The sequence below is a fragment of the Bemisia tabaci genome, unplaced genomic scaffold, assembly GCF_918797505.1.
Source record: "Bemisia tabaci unplaced genomic scaffold, PGI_BMITA_v3".
Lineage (NCBI taxonomy): Eukaryota > Metazoa > Arthropoda > Insecta > Hemiptera > Aleyrodidae > Bemisia > Bemisia tabaci.
In genome coordinates this window covers 259,461-280,665 of record NW_027311746.1, presented here as the reverse complement: position 1 = coordinate 280,665, position 21,205 = coordinate 259,461, and the positions used below count along the sequence as shown (strand labels likewise).

At 34.7% G+C, this 21,205-nt stretch overlaps 1 protein-coding gene across 4 annotated transcripts; it reads left to right on the top strand.

Moving 5' to 3' along the window:
• The first annotated feature begins 1,369 nt into the window (after positions 1–1,369).
• LOC140225830 (phospholipid-transporting ATPase ABCA3-like) lies at positions 1,370–20,242 on the top strand. 4 transcript variants are annotated; one of them, XM_072305783.1, is made up of 19 exons: positions 1,370–1,526; positions 2,162–2,399; positions 4,225–4,299; positions 5,837–6,018; positions 6,715–6,967; positions 7,735–7,889; positions 8,541–8,696; positions 9,372–9,443; positions 10,545–10,683; positions 12,140–12,392; positions 12,767–12,858; positions 13,371–13,483; positions 14,039–14,273; positions 14,963–15,174; positions 15,555–15,852; positions 16,671–16,796; positions 17,298–17,501; positions 18,349–18,603; positions 19,220–20,242. In XM_072305783.1, the coding sequence occupies exons 1-19, from the start codon at positions 1,419–1,421 to the stop codon at positions 20,203–20,205; spliced, it is 4,152 nt and encodes a 1,383-aa protein (XP_072161884.1). In that variant the 5' UTR covers positions 1,370–1,418; the 3' UTR covers positions 20,206–20,242. The 4 variants fall into 4 exon arrangements, with proteins under 4 accessions (XP_072161884.1, XP_072161883.1, XP_072161886.1 ...); XM_072305782.1 differs by having other exon boundaries at positions 4,225–4,395; XM_072305785.1 differs by lacking the exon at positions 1,370–1,526 and having other exon boundaries at positions 2,262–2,399; positions 4,106–4,299.
• Positions 20,243–21,205: the final 963 nt, after the last annotated feature.

The window sequence follows — 21,205 nt, the reverse complement described above, 5'->3', positions numbered from 1 at the left end:
TTGGCAACTGTGCAACTGCATGTCCTAATTTTTACAATTTTTTTTGTATGTAATTACAGCTCCGTACGTGAGGAACAGTTTTTTGCCCGTCTACTTGGCGCTGAATTTCGCCTACATCTATCAAAAAACTGGCGCCTTCATGCCAAGAGTAAGATCCTCTTGAATCTCAATGTCAATCAATGTCTTGGCGTAGATAACTTTGTAGTAGTGTAGTAGGACTTAAATAGAGCGTAAGTCCGAAAAGTTCATTGCGACGCGCTGAAGTCCGCGGTGGTATACGGTAGGCAGCGCTCTCATCAGTCGAAACACTGCCGTCAATTTCAATTTCGCGCCGTTGCGCTGGGTGCAAACGACCAATCACAATTTTTGGCGCGAAGAGAAGCTCCGCCTCACGCACGGCGCGAAATTCAAATTGACGGCAGTGTCCCGACTGAGCGCTCTTGCCAAATGCCACCACGGACTCCGGCGAGTCGCAATAAACTTTTCCGACTATCGCTAAAATCTGATTCTCATAATTATCTCAAGTATTACCTCGAACGAATTTTTACATTTTTCAATTTTTCCTCGGTAAGTTTATTGATATACTAAACCTCATCACTTCACAATGTTGTATTTTTTAGCTAGCTTTAAACCGTATTAACACGAGCATAAACATGGGCGGAACTGGGAATTTTCTGTGGGGGGGGGGGGGCATAGAAAGATATAGAACTTGGACGAAGGGAGGTCTGGGGGGACTCCCCAGCATTGTTTGGGGAAAATTTTTGAAAATTGGAACGTCTCTAGTGCAATTTTAAGCCATTTTCAATGACAATAAAATGGAATTAAATATTACAGATGACAGAAATTTTGCTGACTTGTTTTTAAAAATCTCATATCTTACTGTGGGTTTTGAAAACCACAACCTGATAGAGTCAAACTACATTCCACGCCCCTTAACCAGAGGAAGCTCCTCTCTTTGCGAAAAATTTTCATCTTCTGACATCTTTGTTCGATTATATTAGAATTAAGCTCATATTTATTACATTGCCTTTGCCTTTTACCTCAGAACTAATTAGTAGCTTGGTAGCTTTTGGCTCTAGATATATTTTGGAAAGGGCCAAGCAGAATTGTGGGGAGGGAGCGCCCCCCCCCCCCTATTTCCGCCCATGAGCATTAACCAAACTTCTTGCAACCAATTCCTTTGGACATGGTAGAGACTTTTCCATTGAAATCTCAAAATCTGATTTTTTGGACTCGGCTACCAAAATTTCTGCCTCCTTGAAAAAAGGTCCCTTTTCCCAAACGCAAAGGTCACAAATCGATTTCCTCCTGGTTGACATTCCATTTCTGGCATTTAATATGTTATGCTTAATTCTTATCTTTCAGTTTTATTTGGGGACCTCTTCCATTGCCATCGTATCAACACACGGTCAATACCTATGATGTCATCTACTTTCTTCCTCCCTGCTGTTACTATTGGGAGCTTTTTAATTTTAATTCCTCTCTTAATCAAAAATATCGTCCTAGAAAAAGAAACAGGAGGAAAAGTAAGTTTGTTCTTCCTACCATAATTGATTTCTGTTCTGGAATTCCATCGAAATCGAGTTGTATGTTGAATAATCAAGTATGTAGGTAACAGTAAATTTCATGATTCACATAAACAGAAATCATTTAAAAGTGAAAATAAATTATACAGGCTGTTTCAAACTTGCAAGAGATGCCTCGGAGAAAACAGTGAATAGAATTACAGTGAAGCAGGAATCGCTCATTTCTAATCATTTATTGAGACAAAACCCTTTTGGAATAGTAAAAGATTACTTAATTGCTCTGATTGTGAGTTAGAAAAAAAAAACACATCGCAGACCAACTAATTCTTTTATTGATGGTGAAACTTTTATTATATGTGGCTCCTTTCCGTTTGATGCAGTCCAATGCTCCGTAGTTTTGAACAGCAATGACTATGGAATATCATTACTCAACCCATCTTATTCTAGAACCACTTGTTCAATGTTTTTGAGCCCACAAAGATGCAAAAGTTGAGGTATATCATTGCATGTATGCGTCTGCTAATTTTCAAAAGGAAAGTGCAGCCTGTGTATGATTTAAAGGAGGAATGCTAGTGTAACATATATGGTGAAAGCTGTTTATCTAGTCTGTCGTCTTGTTGCATTGAATTTTTCAGGAATTGATGAGAATGATGGGATATCGAAACTGGATGCTATGGTTCGGTTGGTTGTTGAATACATTGACAGTCTGTTGTTTTTCAGCTGCAATGATCTCATTCCTTATGGTGACGGATGCTTTCTGCTCAGGGCCCATATTTCAAATGCTTGACGGATCAGTTCTCTTTGTGTTCCTGCTCTTATACTGTCTGGTCATCATTTTCTTTTGCTTTGCTCTGAGTCCCATTTTCTCAACATGTAAGTATAATTCATGGCCAACTTCAAATTAAATGAGAGGTGAGACTAGATGAAAAGTGTTTCCATTGGTTTTTTCAATTGTCATAGAATCATGTTTCAATGGTAAGGATATGAAGTAATGTAGGCGAAAAATAGAATAAATCACTATGCCTCAAATAGGTTAATCTGTGGATTATCGTAATTTTATTTTCAGCATTTATCATAATATTATCGGAGCTACAAATTATTATAAGTAAAAAAACTGCTTTGAATGCAAGCAATATAAAGTGAAATTTCTCAAATTTTGATGATTTAAGCAATTTTATCACAGCACACTGGCAATAAAATCCATGCCAGGCCGGCAGCAATAATGTCCATGTAGAATTTGGTAGACACACCGGTAGACAAGAGCGGAGTGAGTGCTAATATGCCCACCAACACTTATTCTGCGACCAGAAAAGTGAAGTTTACGTGCCTGTTGGCCATGGTTATTGCCAGCTGTGACAGGATAGAGCCAGGAAAGCTACACTTTTCCGTTCAGAGTTGTTGTCAGAACACTGAATTTCTACCAATTTTGCAAATTAACAAAGTTATTGTCCTTTGTTAAAAACCTTGCATGATGGCACTCATCATGGTAGAATGGACTGTTGTTTACTTCCAAGAGGACTAAATTAGATGCTTACATCATTTATTAATGACACTAAAATGAAAGAACGCTTGCGCATATAAACTTAGCAGTTTATATTATTGGTTTTTTCTCAGGTAATTTTCAAAGTATATTTTGATGTTTCAGCCAATATAATTAGTTTCAGCTAGTTAATGTGTATCAATCATTATAACATGCTCTATGACAATAGAACTAACTTGATTTCAAAAGTAGATAAATCAAAAATGTTTTGAAAAATTTTGAGAACATGTGGTCTGTTGGACAAAGAAAATTACACGAAGTTTTGAGAGGTCTGAAGGATTGGTTTTTCACCGCAACAGACAAAATGCTTGAAAAAATTTTCTCTCAACATTTTCTTCTAATTTCACCTTGAAGCAATTACAAATAGCAGTTTTAAAATCAGTAATATGCATTAAGATCTCTCACACCTTCATTTTCTATGAAGAAAAACATTTTTTGAATTTCCTAATTTTCTAAGAGAATAGACCACTTACATGAGAACAGCATTTTCTTATCGTTTCCCTCCTAGGAAAATAAAATTTGTGCGTCGACAAAAACCTTCTAAATCTGACTATTCTCATAGAAGAACATTCCGTCAAAAAATAAATCAGAGCATCCATTGCCAAAAGAAGCCGACATGATTTTTTCTCTCTCAAATTGAATCATAAGTTGTTTTTATATGCAATTTTCATCTTTTCCATTTTTTGAAAAAATGGATTTTTATACTTTCCCCAAGCATTGACTCTGTAATGCATTCTACAATATGCACAGTTAACCTTAGCATAAGTTAGAGTCCACGTCAAATAAGCTCATGCACTTTTAGAGTGTGAAAAAATCCGCCATCTGGATACTTTTATTTACTTTTAATGCTAAACTGAGAATAGCTGATCTTTTGTTGCACACTGGAAGTGTGTAAACTCAATCGTCGTGGACTCTAGTCACTGTCTACACTCTTTTTTGTTCTATACATTGTTGGTGTCACACTTGATTACAATTATTTGATAAATGGATTAGTGGTTGCAACTCTGAAAGTAGCTAATCTGTATTTTTTATCCTACAGGTGCAAATATTGTTTGAGAATGAGTCCTCACGAGATGAGAGCTACTGCCTCCTGAGGGCTTTTGTTGTATTACTCTTTGAAAATCGATTTGTCACTGATCCGATGTCTCTTGTGAACAGCTGTCAAGGCGATGTTTTGGGGGATCATCGTTTGGACCGTCACATGTGGAGTCCCAGAGCTCATGTTCAAAAGAAGTTCGTATAAAAATTTAATTTCTTTCGCTCACCTTTTCTTACCAAACGCAGTGCTCATCAAAGGCTGGCAGTCGATAATTTATTTAGAACGAAAAGGTATTGCAGTTTTTTATTTTTTCTCAGCCTTGCTTCTTGAGCTTTTCTTAGCGAGGGTCTCAGTTTCTTTGTAGTCAAATTTTTCCAAGTGGATCTAGCTCAACTTTTTAACACAACGGACAGGTTTACAACTTTGGAAGGAAAGCATTCAATGAATTAACACAGTTGCCGATGATCTCTGGCCAGTGTCTTTATCGATGGGTCCATTTTTTTTAATGTGGTTATCATTGTTTCCAGAAGGGAAACTGAATTTTTGAAGTCGCCCCATTGAAAGAGGAGACATTTTTACTTTATTATAACAAATGACAGCAATGTTTTAAGAAGTGAACGTAATTCACTTGCAAAAATTAAACTCAAAAGATCCTTTATGAAGGCGTTTTCAAAGATTTTGCGTAAAAAACTCCAGTTTACAGGGAATTTCATCTCAAAAGAAGGCAAAGGTTGCACTTCTCAAAGTACAGAGGGTTTTGTATCTTTGATTGTAGTTGTGCTATTTTTCTGGCAAAATAATCAAATTTCAATGGGCTTATTCATCTCTGTAACAACTTAATACAGGGTAAAGGTGCTGTAAAATATAAAAGCTCAAATAAAGAAAAAGCCAGGACGTTTTGGGTTTGTTACAACCTCATTTTCAATTGGAAAAAAAGAAGGTAAAAATAAGTCGCTGATTCATATTATTGTCTCGGACTCGCAATGATAGCGAAGCGACGACTCATTTTGTTTTCTGTTTTCCTAACCGAGAGTAAAGTGATCTTATGGCTGTACTATATATTGTTTGACCAATATTTTCAACTTGATCCAGATATCATCAAGTTTTCTTGAAAAGCCTGCTGTCTTTGGAGAAGCTAGGTCGAGGAGCGTTTGGTGTGGGCTAAAAAGTTCCTGATTTCCGCTTGAAATTGAGATTGTAACTAACTCAAAATATGTCGGTTTTTTTTTTTGTATTTTATTTTTTTAATTTTTCAGTGGCTTCAGTTGTTACAGCTTTTTAACTTAATGACGACTTGCACAAAATTTTTTGCCGGGAAAACATATTTTTTCAGAGGAACTCATTTGAACCATTGAACACCAAAAATTACTGATGAAATGTTAGAATCAAATAAACCACTGAGTTTCTACTGAAGATATAGATGAATGGCTGAACATGAGGTTAATATAAGACTGAGTTAAAATTAAAAACATCAACGGTTGGTTTCAGGATTAAAATGAAATAAATAAAGGGAATTATTTAATCCAACCAATTAATATCAGTCCATCCCATCTTTGCTTATTGTAACCTATCATTCATTTACAAATTTCAATGATTATCCTAAAGGATATCTTTCGGGACATTTCTTCCCTCAAATATTATAACTGAAATAAATGTCATCTATTCATATCGATTACTTTTTGTAAAATCAAATTTTATGAGAATTCAATGTCATCATCTGCTTTAATTCAGGCTATGGCGTCACATGGGATACCATTTTTCTGGAGCCATCCGATGGAAAAACATACTCCTTGATTACCATTTTTTACATCTTTGGTCTACATTGTTTAGTGTTGTGCATAGCAGCCTGGTACCTCGATTCTATTTGTCCTGGTCCATTTGGAGCCTCCAAACCTTGGAACTTTTTTTTGAAGGTAAATTATAAATCTTGAATGAGCTATCAGCAATTTAGCTCTCTGAGGGTATTATTTTCTGCCACAATACAGGAAAATCCTGAAGCCAATGAGAGGCCTAGATTTCTGAATAAGATGCACAATACAATCAAATGCTGTCCATCTTTTTACCAGGCCTTTTCTATAGTACATATTTAAATAGGCCACTCCCTTGGAATTCTTCATTCTATTTGCAAATAATTTCTTGACAAATTTTGTAGAAACATTTTTTCACAAATTGACGGCGGAACTGCGAAAATGTGTATCTTGGTTGCGGTGTTTCAGAATCTCTGATCCTATTTCATTGTTGAAAAAAAAGCCAAACTAACATCTTGGCTTGTAATTTTCACAGAACATTATTTGATTGAAGGAGAAAAATCACCAAGGTTTTTTACAGTAGCGCAACCAAGACTTGCATTTCTGCAGTTTCACCATCAATATCAAAATTATTAATTTTGAAACTGAATTGCTTTTTATTAAAAGAACTACTCATGCCCAATGCAATTGAGATCATTTGATGAGCAATTCTTTCTCGTAATCCGAAATTTGTGGTGTAAGTACCCGATAAGTTTCCTATAAGTCATTATCTCATGTTTTGTAGTATCTCATTTCTACTAGTTACAAGCTGCATGCACTAATATGACAGTTTGAAAATTTATCTCCTTATGTTTTCATCAGTGTTCTTTTTGGCGAACCTCATCATTAAAATCACTGCACATGGGGCTGCATGAGACAAAATATGGATGGAACGAAGCCTTTGAGCTACCCTCAAAAAAGTTGCAAGTGGGATTACAAGTGAGAAACCTTCAGAAGGCATTTTGCGGAGTCAGTGCGGTAGAAAATTTAAATCTGGACTTGTACAAAGATCAAATCACTGTCTTGCTAGGTCATAATGGTGCTGGAAAAACAACAGTCATGTCTATGCTCACAGGTGAGGCTCTATTTGGTTTGAACATATTCATTTTCATTTCCTTCTCTCTTTTTACTCTCTGCTCACTTTCAATATAGATAGATTGTGTGGATTTTGGAATTCAATTTTTGGAAATCATTGCTCTTGCAATTGGAAACTTTGGAATCAATATTTTTTTTCTTAGTATTAATCATTCAGAAGCAGTCTTGCCATGAAGATGTCAATGTCTATTAAATTCGTAAGTTTCAGTTTCCAATGACAATACAAGTGTTTCAGTTATTGTTCTCACCTTAAGAATCTTATTTTATGCCCTCAGTAAATCGTCACGTTTGGCCGAAGTATCACAAGTGCCATTCACACTTGGACGCTATGTTGCCGTACACCTTATTACAGCTTTAATTTTTCTTTCAAAATTTTGTACGGATTTTCATGAAAATTTCAAGGATTAATCTTTATGACAAAAGAAATACCAGGTATTTGCTTGAGATTTTGCTCATTCGATACTCTGTAAAATATTAGGCTTTGAGAATTTTGGCAACATAGTGTTTAAGCATAAAGGTGCTTGTAATACGTTGGCCAGAAGGTGAATAAATACTTTCCAATTAAGAAGGCTAAATTGTAGTAAGTACAGACGAGGAACAGATTTCCCGTTCCTCCATTGCTCAAAGTTTCAATCTTCCCTATTCATGATGTACGAAAAGTAAGGTCCAGGATTCTATTTATTTTGACTTGGAAAAATTCAATTAATAAATTAAGGTATTTTATCCTCAAACTTTGAATTTTTTCAGGCATGCTTTCTCCATCCTCAGGAGAGGTCATCGTGAATGACGTTGATATTTTAAAGAGTCCCTGTCTCTTTCGAGAGAATCTTGGCTTGTGCCCTCAACATAATCTACTTTTTAGTTATTTGACAGTTCTGGAGCATCTAATTTTCTTTGGCATGGTAAGCGCACCCCTCATCTTGTAGATTCTCTCATTTGCTACAAAATTTGACTTTATTGGAAAGAAATGTAGAAATTGTTGCTGTGAAATTTAATTTTTTATTAGAAATTTTACATTGATCTCGAAAAATAATGGTACAGTCGAAAGGAATTTTTGCAGGGTTGTCATATAGCTATTGTATCGTAAAAGTTTGTGAAAAAACTATAAAGCTCATTTAAAAGTTCAAAAAAATTTCCAAGGGGAGAAGAATCTAATCAAAAGCTGATAGTGAAGTTGGTGTAGCAAACCATGCCTTAAGCTGAGTTTAGCCTATCAGAAACGCTGTTTCTCCTGTCTGGCTACGTTATCAAAGTCCGCCAAAAGTATCATTTCAAACGAGCCCCATTTTTGGCATTTTCGTAATGCAAAAAATGGGGTTTCTTTGCCACTTAGGGTTAAAAAAACCTAAAAAAAATTCTAGAGGCTAAGTTCTTTGCGTATTTTTAGAATATGAATGGCAAATAAAAATGGAAGCCACTTACTCATCGGTAACACACTTTTTCAAGTTAGGAATTGTAAATAAACATGTAAAATAAACAGAGGATAAAAACAACATCTAACTCACAACAAAGTTTCAAATAAAACTGAGTTAGTATTTCACTTTTTTCCACAGATGAAAAAATTATCGAAAAGTGAAGCAACTGTGCAAGGTATGCAGTTATTGAAATTTTTACTGATGGAGAGCAAAAAGGATGCAAGGCCGACTCATCTCTCTGGTGGCATGAAACGCAAACTTTCTTTAGCAATAGCGCTGATGGGCTCTCCGAAGGTATTATAATGACTAAATTTTCTTGTCTTCTCGTCAATATTATTTATTTGAGTAATTACGTTAATCAGTTCTCTTTTTCAGTCCCAGAAAGTCTTAAAATTACATGAGCCTGCAGTGCCTGCATAATCTTCGTAATCAAATAATGAATTGGTTATTTCCATTTGTTGTTTTGAATTTCAAGTGCTTGACCTTTTTTGAGCTCTAAAACTCATCTTTCAAATTTTAAATTGCTTATTATTTTTGTTACCATTCTGTTTCGTTTGAGAAAAAATTGGTGGTTCGAGGTCAAAAGTCAAGTTTAATTCTTTACTCTCCTCAGTTCGAAAGTTTTTTTTTATTTTTTTCATACAATATATGAGACGCTGTGTGCAAGGTGGGCTCTTCTTGGTTTTGGTATTTCCAATTCTCTACTAATCTTTCATTTATTGGGAGGAAAATGAATGCATGAATTTCAATGAAATTTTACTGATTATTCTTCATGATTCTACAGTGTTTCATAGGAAGAATTCTTGAAAAAGAACCTATTGAAATCTTCTGTAACACATAAATTAGCTTTGTAGATTCTGAAACACCACAACCTAGAAGTGCCCTTAGCGCACTCAGCATCTCAGTTTTTAACCAATTATTCCAATTTTGCACATTCGCTCCTATTTTTCCTTTTGCTATTTTTTTTAGATTTTGATGTTAGATGAGCCTACCTCAGGGATGGACCCTGAATCTCGGCGAGAAATGTGGGATTTGCTCCTGGTCAGTACAGAACAATTTTATCATATTAACTAAAACATTGACATTTAATTAATTAGTTTAAATTTTAAAATGGTCAACTGAATGCATGCATATTAATTAGTTATAAAGTCGTAGAATTATTTTGATGAGTTCCTTATTTTCATCAAGGATAACAGAATGAAATCTATCATAATTGTATTTTTACGGACTCATGATGAAATCACTTTTTACTACTGAAGCACCATTTCTTCGAAGAATTTTAGTTCATAATTTGTATGAACGGAAATTTGTTTGTCTAATAACAGAGATAGATAAAGTTTATACTTTTCGTATTAGGAATGACTGAAAAGCAGAAAGACAAACTCATGATCTCGAAGTTTGATTAAGTTCTCAAAATTTAAATAAGAATCTAAATGAAAATATATTAATATTAAAATTGACTGTGTGCTTAAAAAATACATTGGTAAATATCTATACCTACATTGGTGGAAAAGCTCTTGTGAAAGTCTCCTTTTAAAAAAAGCTCCATGATAATAAATTATAGTATAATATATATAGATATATTTTAATAGATGAGAGGTAAGAGTTAAAAGGTTAAATCTACTCCAATTGAATTTACGCTCTCTCAGAGTTTGATAGAAGATGTATTGAATGTATTGAAGATTGATGATCCTCTCTCTCACTCTAGAGGGAGTAATTTTATTTGATGTGGACTCTGGTCACTTTAATTTTACCTTTTCCAGAAATTATGGGAAGTGTATTTTTCTATCAGCACCTTTCCGAGCTCAATAATATCACTATGGAATCAGATAGTACTGCCTACCTCCTTAAAGAAAGTGGCCACAACATTGCAATTATTTTTAAAAAAAGTGCGTTTTTGTAACTCATGAGTGCAGACACAGATATTAAAGCTATTGACTTACACTAAGATATGATTTTAGAATGGACACATTGTGCAGATGGATAGGCAAAAAATTCCCCAAACAATTTTTTTTATCAAATTCAAAAATTTTCTTTTTCTAAGAGACTTAAAGAGATTTTTCATCTCTGAATTAGATTTTTCAACTGAAGTTTTCTCCAAATTATATCGTAAATAAGTTTCAGGGGTTTATTTTGTTTCAGACCTTACGAGAAAACCGCACTATTTTAATTACGACACATCACTTGGAGGAAGCGGAAGCCCTAGGTGATCAAATAGCCATCATGTCAAAAGGCAGTGTCAAATGCTATGGAAGTCTAATGTTCCTTAAGAAAAAATTTGGTAAATTTCTTTTGTACAGTCTTAGAAATTTGTTATATCTGTTCATCTCCTCACTTTTGATTCCTTTATAAGTACCTGAGAAGCACTGATGGCGATACCTTGCCATTTGATCTGTAGATTACTGCAATTTTATTGACAGCAAGGACTACATTTTGCAACTGGGAACTACTATTTCTGGCTCATTTCACTAATGACACATGTGCGATTACCTAGTTTTTCTATGCAGATTGGTACCTACTTTTGTGGATGAGCCAGAAATAATAATGCTCAATTGCTAAATGTACTCCAACCTATCGTAAAATCGTCAGAAAAAATTTGTTACGTTTTACAATTTTTGTAATATGATAAGTATTACATAATGTATCGCAATTTTATCAACAATGGGTTTGTTATGGGTTAAAAAACTTTGATGTAAGTGCAATTATATAGTGATCAAATGTCAATTTTATTAACAAGAAAAAATGTCATCCTTATTGTGGTGAAATTGGCTTAAATTTTTCAAATGCTGATGATTGCTGCACTTTTATTTCTATAAGGTGGCAAAAATGTGCACCTTTATTGTTACAAATTGCAACTTCCCTGCTGAAAAATGCTACACGAGTATATGTGAAGCATCGCTGTAAGGACCTAGTAACATTAAATTATTTATCTCTTGATAAATCATCATCAGAAATTACTTACCTAATAAAGTGTAAAAAGTAACATAGCTCATATTTCATGATTGCCCTCAAGCTTTTTCAAAATTTATTCCCAACTTTTTTTAATTCTGATCAAACTCCATCAGATTTTCAATTTTCTTTACATCTCATTTTTTTACACATCTATATTTCCTCGTATTTGTCGATTTTATAGAATACTAAGTTCCCAACAATTGAAGAAAAAACACTAAGAAGTGGCCCGAACTGTATGTAACAAGGTGGAGAAATGATGCTGAGTCCACACCATTTCGCGGGGGGAAAAAAGCCAAGAAGTTCCAAAAATTATAATTAGAGTCAAAATTAAATTTTTGAAACTTCTTGGCTTTGTTTTCCCCGTGAAATGGTGTGGACCCAGCACCATTTCTCCACCTTGTTCCTAACAAATCTAGATCTGTTGGTTTTTTCTCAACAATCAGTAGGTAAGAGGGCAAATCAACGGTAAAACTTGATTGCTGTGTCAGACCTCCTGTTATGCTTATTTCTTTAAATGTAAGAATGCTCAACATCAACTCTTAAAATCTCCAGTGATTTTTTCTCTCTGTGTACAGTACACTCTGTGAAAATTTCAAGCAATCATGTTGAGTCATTCCCCTTTAAAAAAAATTTAAACGGGAGCAAAGATTTTGAAATATTGCAAACGAGGTATGTGGTGTGGGAATTTAACTGTCAGAATATGGTTTTCCATTTTCATATTTACCCAGCATCTTGGAATTTATCCCTTGTATCCTGTTTATTTAACCAAAACTTTTACTTTTCAGGAGCATGCTTCTATCTAAAAGTCAACAGAGAGAATTTGAACTTTGATACAAATGCTTTGACCTCACTCATACAGCAGTCCATCTCCAATGCTATTTTACACTCTGAAAACAGCTCACAACTAATTTATAAGCTGCCCATTGAGTCTATCGAGCAATTCCCCGACATGTTGGCAAAACTGGAACATAATCAAGGCTGTACAGGGATCTCCAATTTTAGTATTTCTTCCGCATCTCTTGAAGAAGTTTTCATTAAGTAAGTTTGTCTTATAAAAAGTCTTTGCCTCTAATCTTATTTTAAAGTTGAGCACCTTTTAAAATGTGGCCTATCACAAATGCCCATGGCCATGGATCGCAGCTACATACATGCCTCACTGTCAGTCTCCTCTTCACTCTTGTCAACCAGAGAAACCTCACGAGCTCCTCATGGATAGCATTGGTGCTGCCCCTTCTCAGAGTCATTGTATAAGAGTTTATTCTCAAAATATCATCTTGTTGTATCATCATTGTAATAAAACTGACAACTCAAATCGGTTTAAGGCTTTTGTTTTTAAATCATCATTTAGGAAGAAAAAAATCATCTCAACTAATTAAAGTTTTTTTATTCACGGAAAGATATTTTTTGTGCAGAGTTGGCGAAGAAAACGAAAATCAGATCAGCGCTGCTGTGGAGGACTCGAAGAATTTCTCAATGCACACATCTAACGGTCATTATAAAAGAGGTAAGTTCTTCAAGTCTCATTGTAAAATCTGTGCCCCCCCCCAAAAAAAATTTTTTTTCTGTATTAACTTGTCAGAGAAGGGCGCCGTGTAAGATATTGAAATTAAAAAATAAGACGGCAATTTCATGGTGAAATTCCTTCTTTTGAATCAGTTCCAATTTTTGTATAAACTCAAAACAACTTGTTAACAGGAAGCAGAAGTTTTAGTGTAGGTAACCATTTTCCTTGTTATATGGTCTCATTGAAGAAGACTTAGTACCACAATGGCATAGTTGCACTCATTTTCAAAATTGAAATGAAATAAGTTTGTTTAAAATTTTTTGATGACGTTTAGATTTTTAGTGAATTCTAAGATTGAAGATGATCAGACCAACAGAATTTTCCCTGTGACAACTTTAAATAATCAATTTTTGTTTGATGAATTCTAGTTTGTACACAAACATTCCTCTTGAAGATAACTCAAGAAAACTATGTATGTTTTAAAATGACGATGTTACCTTCATATGTTACAGAGATTGAATTGAGAAAAATGAGTCAATTTTCTTTATTCAGGCAACACTTTATGGCTTTCCTTGTCAAAAAATGGAAATTTACTCGTCGGAAGTGTCTCTTTTACCTTTTTTTCGTAAGTATCAATTACATCTGTTGCATCTTGCCTTTTTTAATTATGCCTCCATCTGTCCAATATCCGGCAAAAACAACCACTGTCCCTGAACATTTTATGAAAAATTGCCTATAATGTCAAGGACAAATGCGGAGTGAGAAAAAGTGAAAAGATCAGTAACAGAGATATTAGGAAAAGCACGGTACCCAAGTAGCATTTTTTAACAGAAAAATTGCTATTTGTTGCGATTTTGTCGGCAATAAAATCACTAAGATCATCAACATCTGAGCGATTATCCTCGATCTTGTTGCAATAAAATCGCGATTTTATCGCCCGGCAATTTATCGCGATATTATCGCAACAAAAATACGGCATTGCGCATATTATGTAAACCCCCCTCCCTCCCTTGGTAATTTTTCTGGCACTGAGGTTTTTTCCTGTTGGATGGAGAAGGAGAAGCAAAGTCTTAAGAATGTTAAATAGCACTCTTTTTCCATCATTGTTTCTTCTTGTCATTTCATTTTTAACTTCTGAGTTTCACAATTTTGTCTTTTATTCCATACCGTATTCATGCAGGGAGCTCTACCAATTCTCATGGGTTTTGCAGCTTGTGTTAATATGAACGCCTATATGTCAGAGCAAATCAAGCACTTCGATGCGTTGACTCTATCATTGAATGGGAAGGTTTACGGAGGGTTTATTCATTATCGCTCATATCTTGACACACCAAACACTGCCATAATGTTCAAGAACCTTGTAAAACCACCTCTGACAACTAAGGAGATACCAACAGAAAAGAATGTTTTTCGATGTAAGTAATCAATCGGATCTGTTTTTATTTTCAACAATGTCGTCCACCTACTTTCTCAATTATGGACTGATACTGATACTGATTAGATGCTCTTCAAACATATTTTCACATTATCACAATACAGTTTGACTTTAAGGCAAGTCTCAATTCAAAAAAACATTGGGAGTTAAGTGAGTAATGTGTCTGTAAGTTAAAAAGATAGTACCTATAAATAAGAATAAAAGTGAATTTCAAAAGCTTTGAAACAATATCAGAATGATCTAGTTATTGTAAACATTTCCAAAATCACTGCCTGCAAGAATTGTCAACTTTCATCGATTTGTTAAAACTTTACAGCTCAGTAAAATTTAAAAAAGAAAGTAGATAAGTTAAAAAATAGAAAAATGAAAATTTTTAATTTAGATCTTCAGACTCATTGACGGTTGAGCAAGTGGCAATGGGCGTAGTACCGCATTTCATGAAATTATGAGAGGAGCGGTTTTTTTTTTTGTCTGTTCTAATTTTGTCTACAATGTCACAGGAAGCAAAATTGTATATTTTTCATTGTCTTTGGTCACCACCAAAGCGAATCGGTACTTTTCACGCCAAAATACTTAGATTCAGACGCAAACTTAAGTGAAAGTAGCAGCACCTTTTTGCCTTTTTTTGTACTGAAATGATGATACATGTACTTTTTTTTTCTGACTTAGATTTACTGAACATCGGTGAAAGCGACATGATAAAATATTTCAATGAGCATGTCGGTGCAGTTGAGTTCAGGGAAAATAAAACGATTGTCATCTTCAATCAGCACATGATACATTCTCTGCCTATTCTCTTAAATTTGGTGTATAACTCTGTGTCACAGACCAAGTTGGAGAGGTTTCAGATAACAACATCTGTACAACCCATCTTCAGAACGGTGAGTCTTTGGATTTCATGGAGTCACTTTCAGCAAATTTTATTCTCTGTCATTTTACCTATCAAATAATTTAAAGGAAATAGTACCATTCTTGCAGGAATGGTCCTCCGGTCAAAGAAAAAGAGTTCAATTTCTGTCTCCATCAAGTTTATGAGGGATGTTAGATTTTATGCTCGTAATATCAGATGAAATTAAGAAATTACATAAGCTATAATTCCAAAATTTTTGCTATTCTAATATCTATAGAACTGTAAAATTATTTCCATTTATTTATCACGTTAATAATTTTTGGTCTTTTAAGCGTACTTTTGACAAATTGTCACCTAAAATTTAACCCAGTTCAATGTCAGTTTAAAACATGCACTGGTTTACTGTTTCAGGATCCATTTCAAAAAGCTTTTGAAGAGCAAAAACGGAAGTTGACGTTGTTGTTCATGTGGGTTGTGGTATTTGCATCGTCAATCATGACATTTGCTGGATGTTTTATACTGTTTCCTCACACCGAGCGCGTGAATTTTTCAAAACAGCTTCAGATGATGACTGGAGCATCACCTTTCACATACTGGCTTTCTTCTTTTATCGTAGACTACTGTTACACTGCAAGTGTGCTAGCTGTTACTTTGGCCAGTATTTACCTGTTTGACCAGTACGGAATTTTAAGCCACTCTCCAGAATTCGGTCAGTGCACTCTATAGACAGGAGATTTCTCAATTAGTTCAGAGGAATCAATTTTTACTTTACAATACAATTTTTACCTACCTGCAGAAATCTAGGAGAAATTAATTCGTTCAAAAAAATTAGGTAGAGTCATTGCTCTAGATGAAAACTGTGTATTTACAGGAAATTTTGTTGAGTCTAGCGTAAAAATAGATGGTTGCGTCCTGGAATCTTTTGGGGAAATCACATTTTTTTAAAAAGCGCAATGTTGCTGAAAGTCAAAACTAAGAAAAATCCTGATACACTTGGAAAACCAACTGCAAACAAAGTGTCCAAAATATCAAGACCCAATTAATGCCATGATTGACGGGTTTTTAAGTTAGCAGGTTCTTTGCATAAGAAATTTTACATTAGAATAAATGAGTAGAGCTGGAGTTTCGATAATCGAGCCTCCATTGAGAAATGAAAGATCAGATTTCACGCTTTTGTCTATACAAATTCCTCTATAAGAGTCAAAAGTGAAGCTTATTTGAGGCTCATTGCGTTTTAGCAATGCACTTGTTTTTCTGGCGAAAAATTTTACCAGTCCATTACCAATATATTTTTGTAAAATGACCTCATTCAACTTCGCATCAAGTAAGAATAGGTTTTGAATCTCTCAATGCATGTACTAAGAGCGCCTTAAAGCTCTCTCATTCAAAATATAAACTACTTACAACTTTAAATGCAGTTCCATTTAGTGGAATAACTCAAATTGCTCACTGCATTTCTTTTATTATAAAAATACTTTTGTAGTCTCCTAATTAGAATTTCACAAATTTTCGGTTTTATTGTTCCAGATCTTTTGGTAGTAGCAGTATTTTTATATGGCTTTGTCGCGGTATTGTTTGCTTATGTCTGCTCTTACTTTCAAACAAAGTTTGCTACAGCATTCTTCACCTATTTTGTCATCAGTACTGTCCTAGGTAATTATTTTCATTTTAGCTATTTCAAATGTGAAGATCAGGGTCTCTCCGCAAAATTCTTTAAAATTTTTTAAAAACTTTCCCTTAGTTTTATTATTGATAATCATAGTTCTCTATTGTATTCCCATATTTGATCCATAAAGAGTAGGTACTTCAATTCCCTTTCATTTAATTCCACAGTAAGATCATGAAGAAATTGCAGGTGTACTTACATATTTATTTTGTTGCATATATTAGTTCTATAATGAGCTTTGTATAAATTTGAGGATCTCTCGGGTGAAAAGTCTCTTCGATGGAAATTATGTTTCTCTTAACTTGCCCACCTCGCAACGTCTAATGAAACCTGTTACTCTTTAATGTTTGTGTTTCTTGAGTTTTCTAGAGGATCAATGTTGAATTATAACCTTTTGACTCATTTCTTATAGATCATTTAATTTCAGACCAAGTGCACTCCAAAATTTTCGTTTTGTATTGACTGATTTTTCTGATGTGTTTTCTTAGGAAGTATCTGTGCCTGTGTCATATTCAATTTCCAAGAGCTGGACTATTATTTCCGGAAAAGTTCACTCAAGATGACCATTGCACACTACATTCTCCTATTACTCCCTCACTACTCCATCTCCATGATATTGTTCAACTATATTTTTGTGGCCTGGAACAATAAATGTCGCTTTCGGTTGATTGAGACTGAAGATCCATGCATCGGTTAGTACAAGTAATTTGGTAGTCTTGCAACTTGAAGTCATGAAACTTCGTCAAATGTTCAGTATATGAAAACTTAGACAATGGGCAGTTTGTAAAATATATCATGCTGAAAGTTAGATTTTTTTACCCCCTGACCCCCTTCCTCCTTGAAACTCACCTGTACCAATTGTACCATAGGTCTACCTTCCCTAATAAATATTATGATGAAATGCTTTGTTTGACTCCCCCTACTACAAAGAAGCGTTTTGTGATGAGTTTCGAATGAAAAATTACTGACTTGCATCTTAAATTTTTGACAAACGGTCGCTATCTACGCATCCATTCTAGTATTATGTAACACAGTTCTGAAGTCTTCCCACCATATGGTAGGCTCAGACCCTCTCCTTCTTCCAAAAGCACTACTTATTTCATTCACAGCCCTCAACTTAATATTTTAGTGCAAAAATCGGAACTTAACTTTTAAAAATTCTGGTTCCTAGGAAAAAATATTTGAAATACTGTCTCATGCTGACTTTTTCTTTCAGGTCCTTTTCATAATTGTAGTTAAGAAGTAAAGAACAATAACTAAGTACATGTTCACCAATTGGGTAAAAGGAGAAGACTCCCAGTCATCCATTGCTCCTATGGAATTCTCAATTTTTGGAATTCTGTATTTTTTGCATGACATTTTTTACCCATTTGTAACTCTTCCAAAGCCTGTGCAAAATGCAAATAACCCCGGTTTTCCAAAAATATCTGACAATTCGTTGACTTTTAACTGCAAATACCTATTTACTTTTTTGACAGCCACATAAGACAGAGAAACATAGGTACAGCCTAACTTTACCCAAATTTTTTTTTTTTGCAGAAAGAGACTACTGGGTTTTTCGAGATGGTGATGAGAAACAGTACGGAGTGAACGGGGGTTTTGTTGCAGTGGTGCTTGACATATTTTTCTACATACTAATCATCATATGTTTGGAGATGAACGTATTTAAAAAGTTGAACCATATTTGGAGCACATTCATTTTTGGATCACGCCTGCCGAACATTGAGATCGATGCAGAAGATTTTGATGTCCATCAGGAGAAAAAAATCGTTGAATACTTCCGAAAAAAGAATGGTATGTGCACTAATTTCATCAAGAAATATCTAATATCAATTCTAATATCTTTCAAGAATTCCTCACAGATTCGGTTTGAATTAAAAGAGCGATCTTGTTATGGTTTTTATGTGATTAACTGGCATAATAATAAGCGACAAGAAGACATGATGGCTTGCATACAGTTTGGGATTAAAATAGTGTCATCAATGAAGAAGATTTTTTAACCATGATTGTATACCAAATCTGAGGGTTGGATATTTTAGTCTAGTGGATCCTCCTTTTTTCATAGATCTTCAAAAGTTAATATTTAACATAAAAATTCCGTTGCCATAGTGATTGATATCTAGTTGATAAATCCCTGTTCTTGTATATTTTTACAGGTGTTTAAGGGAAGTTTTGAAGCAAACTTTTTAGATTCTCAATTCAGTAGAACTTTTTCTAAGTTGAAATTCACCCAAAAACTAAGGTTCTTGGATACAAAAAATTCTTTTGTCGTTTGAAAAATTTAATTTATCTACTGATACAATTATACTTCCTCCATGTTACAACTTCAATCAGTTCATTTTTTCTTTTGTTATATTTATTTCAATTTTGTCTGCTCCATTTTACGCAGGATTTCCATTTCATATTTCAGGATTACACGACTCAGTACTTATGGTGGACAATTTACAAAAGAAATTTTCACGAAACTTCACCGCTGTGCGCGGCGTGAATTTCATCGTGAAACCAGGTGAATGCTTCGGAGTGCTTGGCGTTAATGGTGCTGGAAAAACAACCACGTTTCGACTGCTAACAGGAGACCTAATACCTACCCAAGGCGATTGCGTAGCTCTAGATACACGAATGAGCTTAAATTCCAAGAAGTATCAATCTCACATTGGTTACTGTCCTCAGTTTGATGCCCTCAACGAAGTTTTAACTGCTGAGGAAATTCTAACACTCTTCGCCACCTTGCGAGGCATCAGCCAGTCAGAAATTGAGAAAGAGGTCAACTTTTGGCTCTCGGAACTCAACTTGGAATCGCTGAGGTCGCGTAGGTGTGGCTACTTTAGCGGAGGTGTCAAACGTAGGCTGAGCACTGCTGCTGCACTGATCGGCGATCCTAAACTGGTCGTTTTGGACGAGCCAACAAGTGGTGTGGATCCTGTCTCTCGGCGGAATCTATGGTCAGCATTGATGAAATGCCGTCGAAAAGGTCAGTCGATAATTGTGACCTCGCACAGTATGGACGAGTGCGAAGAGATCTGTGATCGGCTGACTATCATGGTTTCCGGAAAAATGAAGTGTATTGGCAGCATTCCGCACTTGAAGAAGAAGTTTGGCCAAGGCTACACTGTCATGATAAAGCTGAAACTCCCACATTTTGGCAAAGTCGAAGTGTGTAGGTTGAAAGACGCGATGGAGAGTTTGTTTGTATCAAAAATAGTTCTCAAAGATGAGCACCTGTGTTTGCTCAACTATCATGTGACTGATCCTAAGGTTCCGTTGTCAGAATTATATTCAAAGTTACTGAGCATACAGAACAGGTTCTCAGTCGTTGAGGACTTTACCATTAGTGAGACAACATTAGAGCAAGTTTTTATTGCTTTCGCAAAGAACAAAGTGTCCATCAAATCGTGATTTTTTCTATTATTATTAAAGTTAGTATTTTTTATAAGTCTAATTTATTTCAATCAATATCAGAAAGGACTCCTTGCTTCGGCTATTTAGAAAATACTCTTTTGTCTCGTGTTCTTTTTTGTTGTTTTTAAAAGAAAATTAATAAATAGTAAATTAGTCTTTAAATCTCAAGAAAATTCAAGTGTTCTGAACTTGATTTGTAAATCCACTTCAAAGTCCCCATCTTACTGCCGGCCATTGCTGAAGAAATCTTATTTTTTAGTCGCTTACACAGTGAATTCACAAAATGTGCTCATTGCCAAATTACCTATTTGCTACTTATTGAAAAAATTGCCCTCTTCTTGGAAAAATGCTTCTGCCTTCCTTTTTATCAAGGTTTTAAAAATCTCTCAGTATTTTAATAAAAGAGAATTAAGTACTTTTTTTTAGTGAATCAGTCCAAGCAGGGTTCTTAAAAATCTTCAACCATTTTGTGCATGTACTTAATTGAATTTTTCAACTTGTAGGCCTCACTAAACTAACGTAACCTTCTTCCAGAAATTTTTGGAAGGTTAAAATTTTGAGGAGTGATTTTTGGCATGTATTTCTACAAAAATACAAACTTTGGTCATATCTACAGGCGGTCCAGGTAGGTCCTTTTTTGGGATGACCCTTAAATGAGTAAATGAGTAAAAAAATGTCTTGTTAAGGACTGCAATAGCATTAAAACCCCACAATCTTAATAAAATGTATTAAGGTTGCTTTAGCATGATGTTGTTCAACTGCTATATTAAGATAGAAACTTGTAAGAGAAATTTTCAGAGAAGTATTGCTACAGTTCAATCGCTCAGTTCGAAATCGACCCTTATCGGAAAAATAAAATTTTTCAGGAGACAATAAAAACTGCTGAACAGCCAGAAAAGGAGTGTATATTTGCCAAAAAAAAAAATTAACATGGTAAAAAATACCCGAGTTAGGTCATTTTCGGACAAAGAGATTCAATTGAGGTATAGCCACCATG

Bases quoted from the DNA above. Each gene is read 5' to 3' on its own strand.
- LOC140225830 (XM_072305782.1), top strand. From the start codon at position 1,419: ATGATGTCATCTACTTTCTTCCTCCCTGCTGTTACTATTGGGAGCTTT. The intron at 13,484-14,038 runs GTAAGTATCAAT...GTATTCATGCAG, and splicing joins GTCTCTTTTACCTTTTTTTC to GGAGCTCTACCAATTCTCAT. The intron at 15,853-16,670 runs GTCAGTGCACTC...TTATTGTTCCAG, and splicing joins AAGCCACTCTCCAGAATTCG to ATCTTTTGGTAGTAGCAGTA.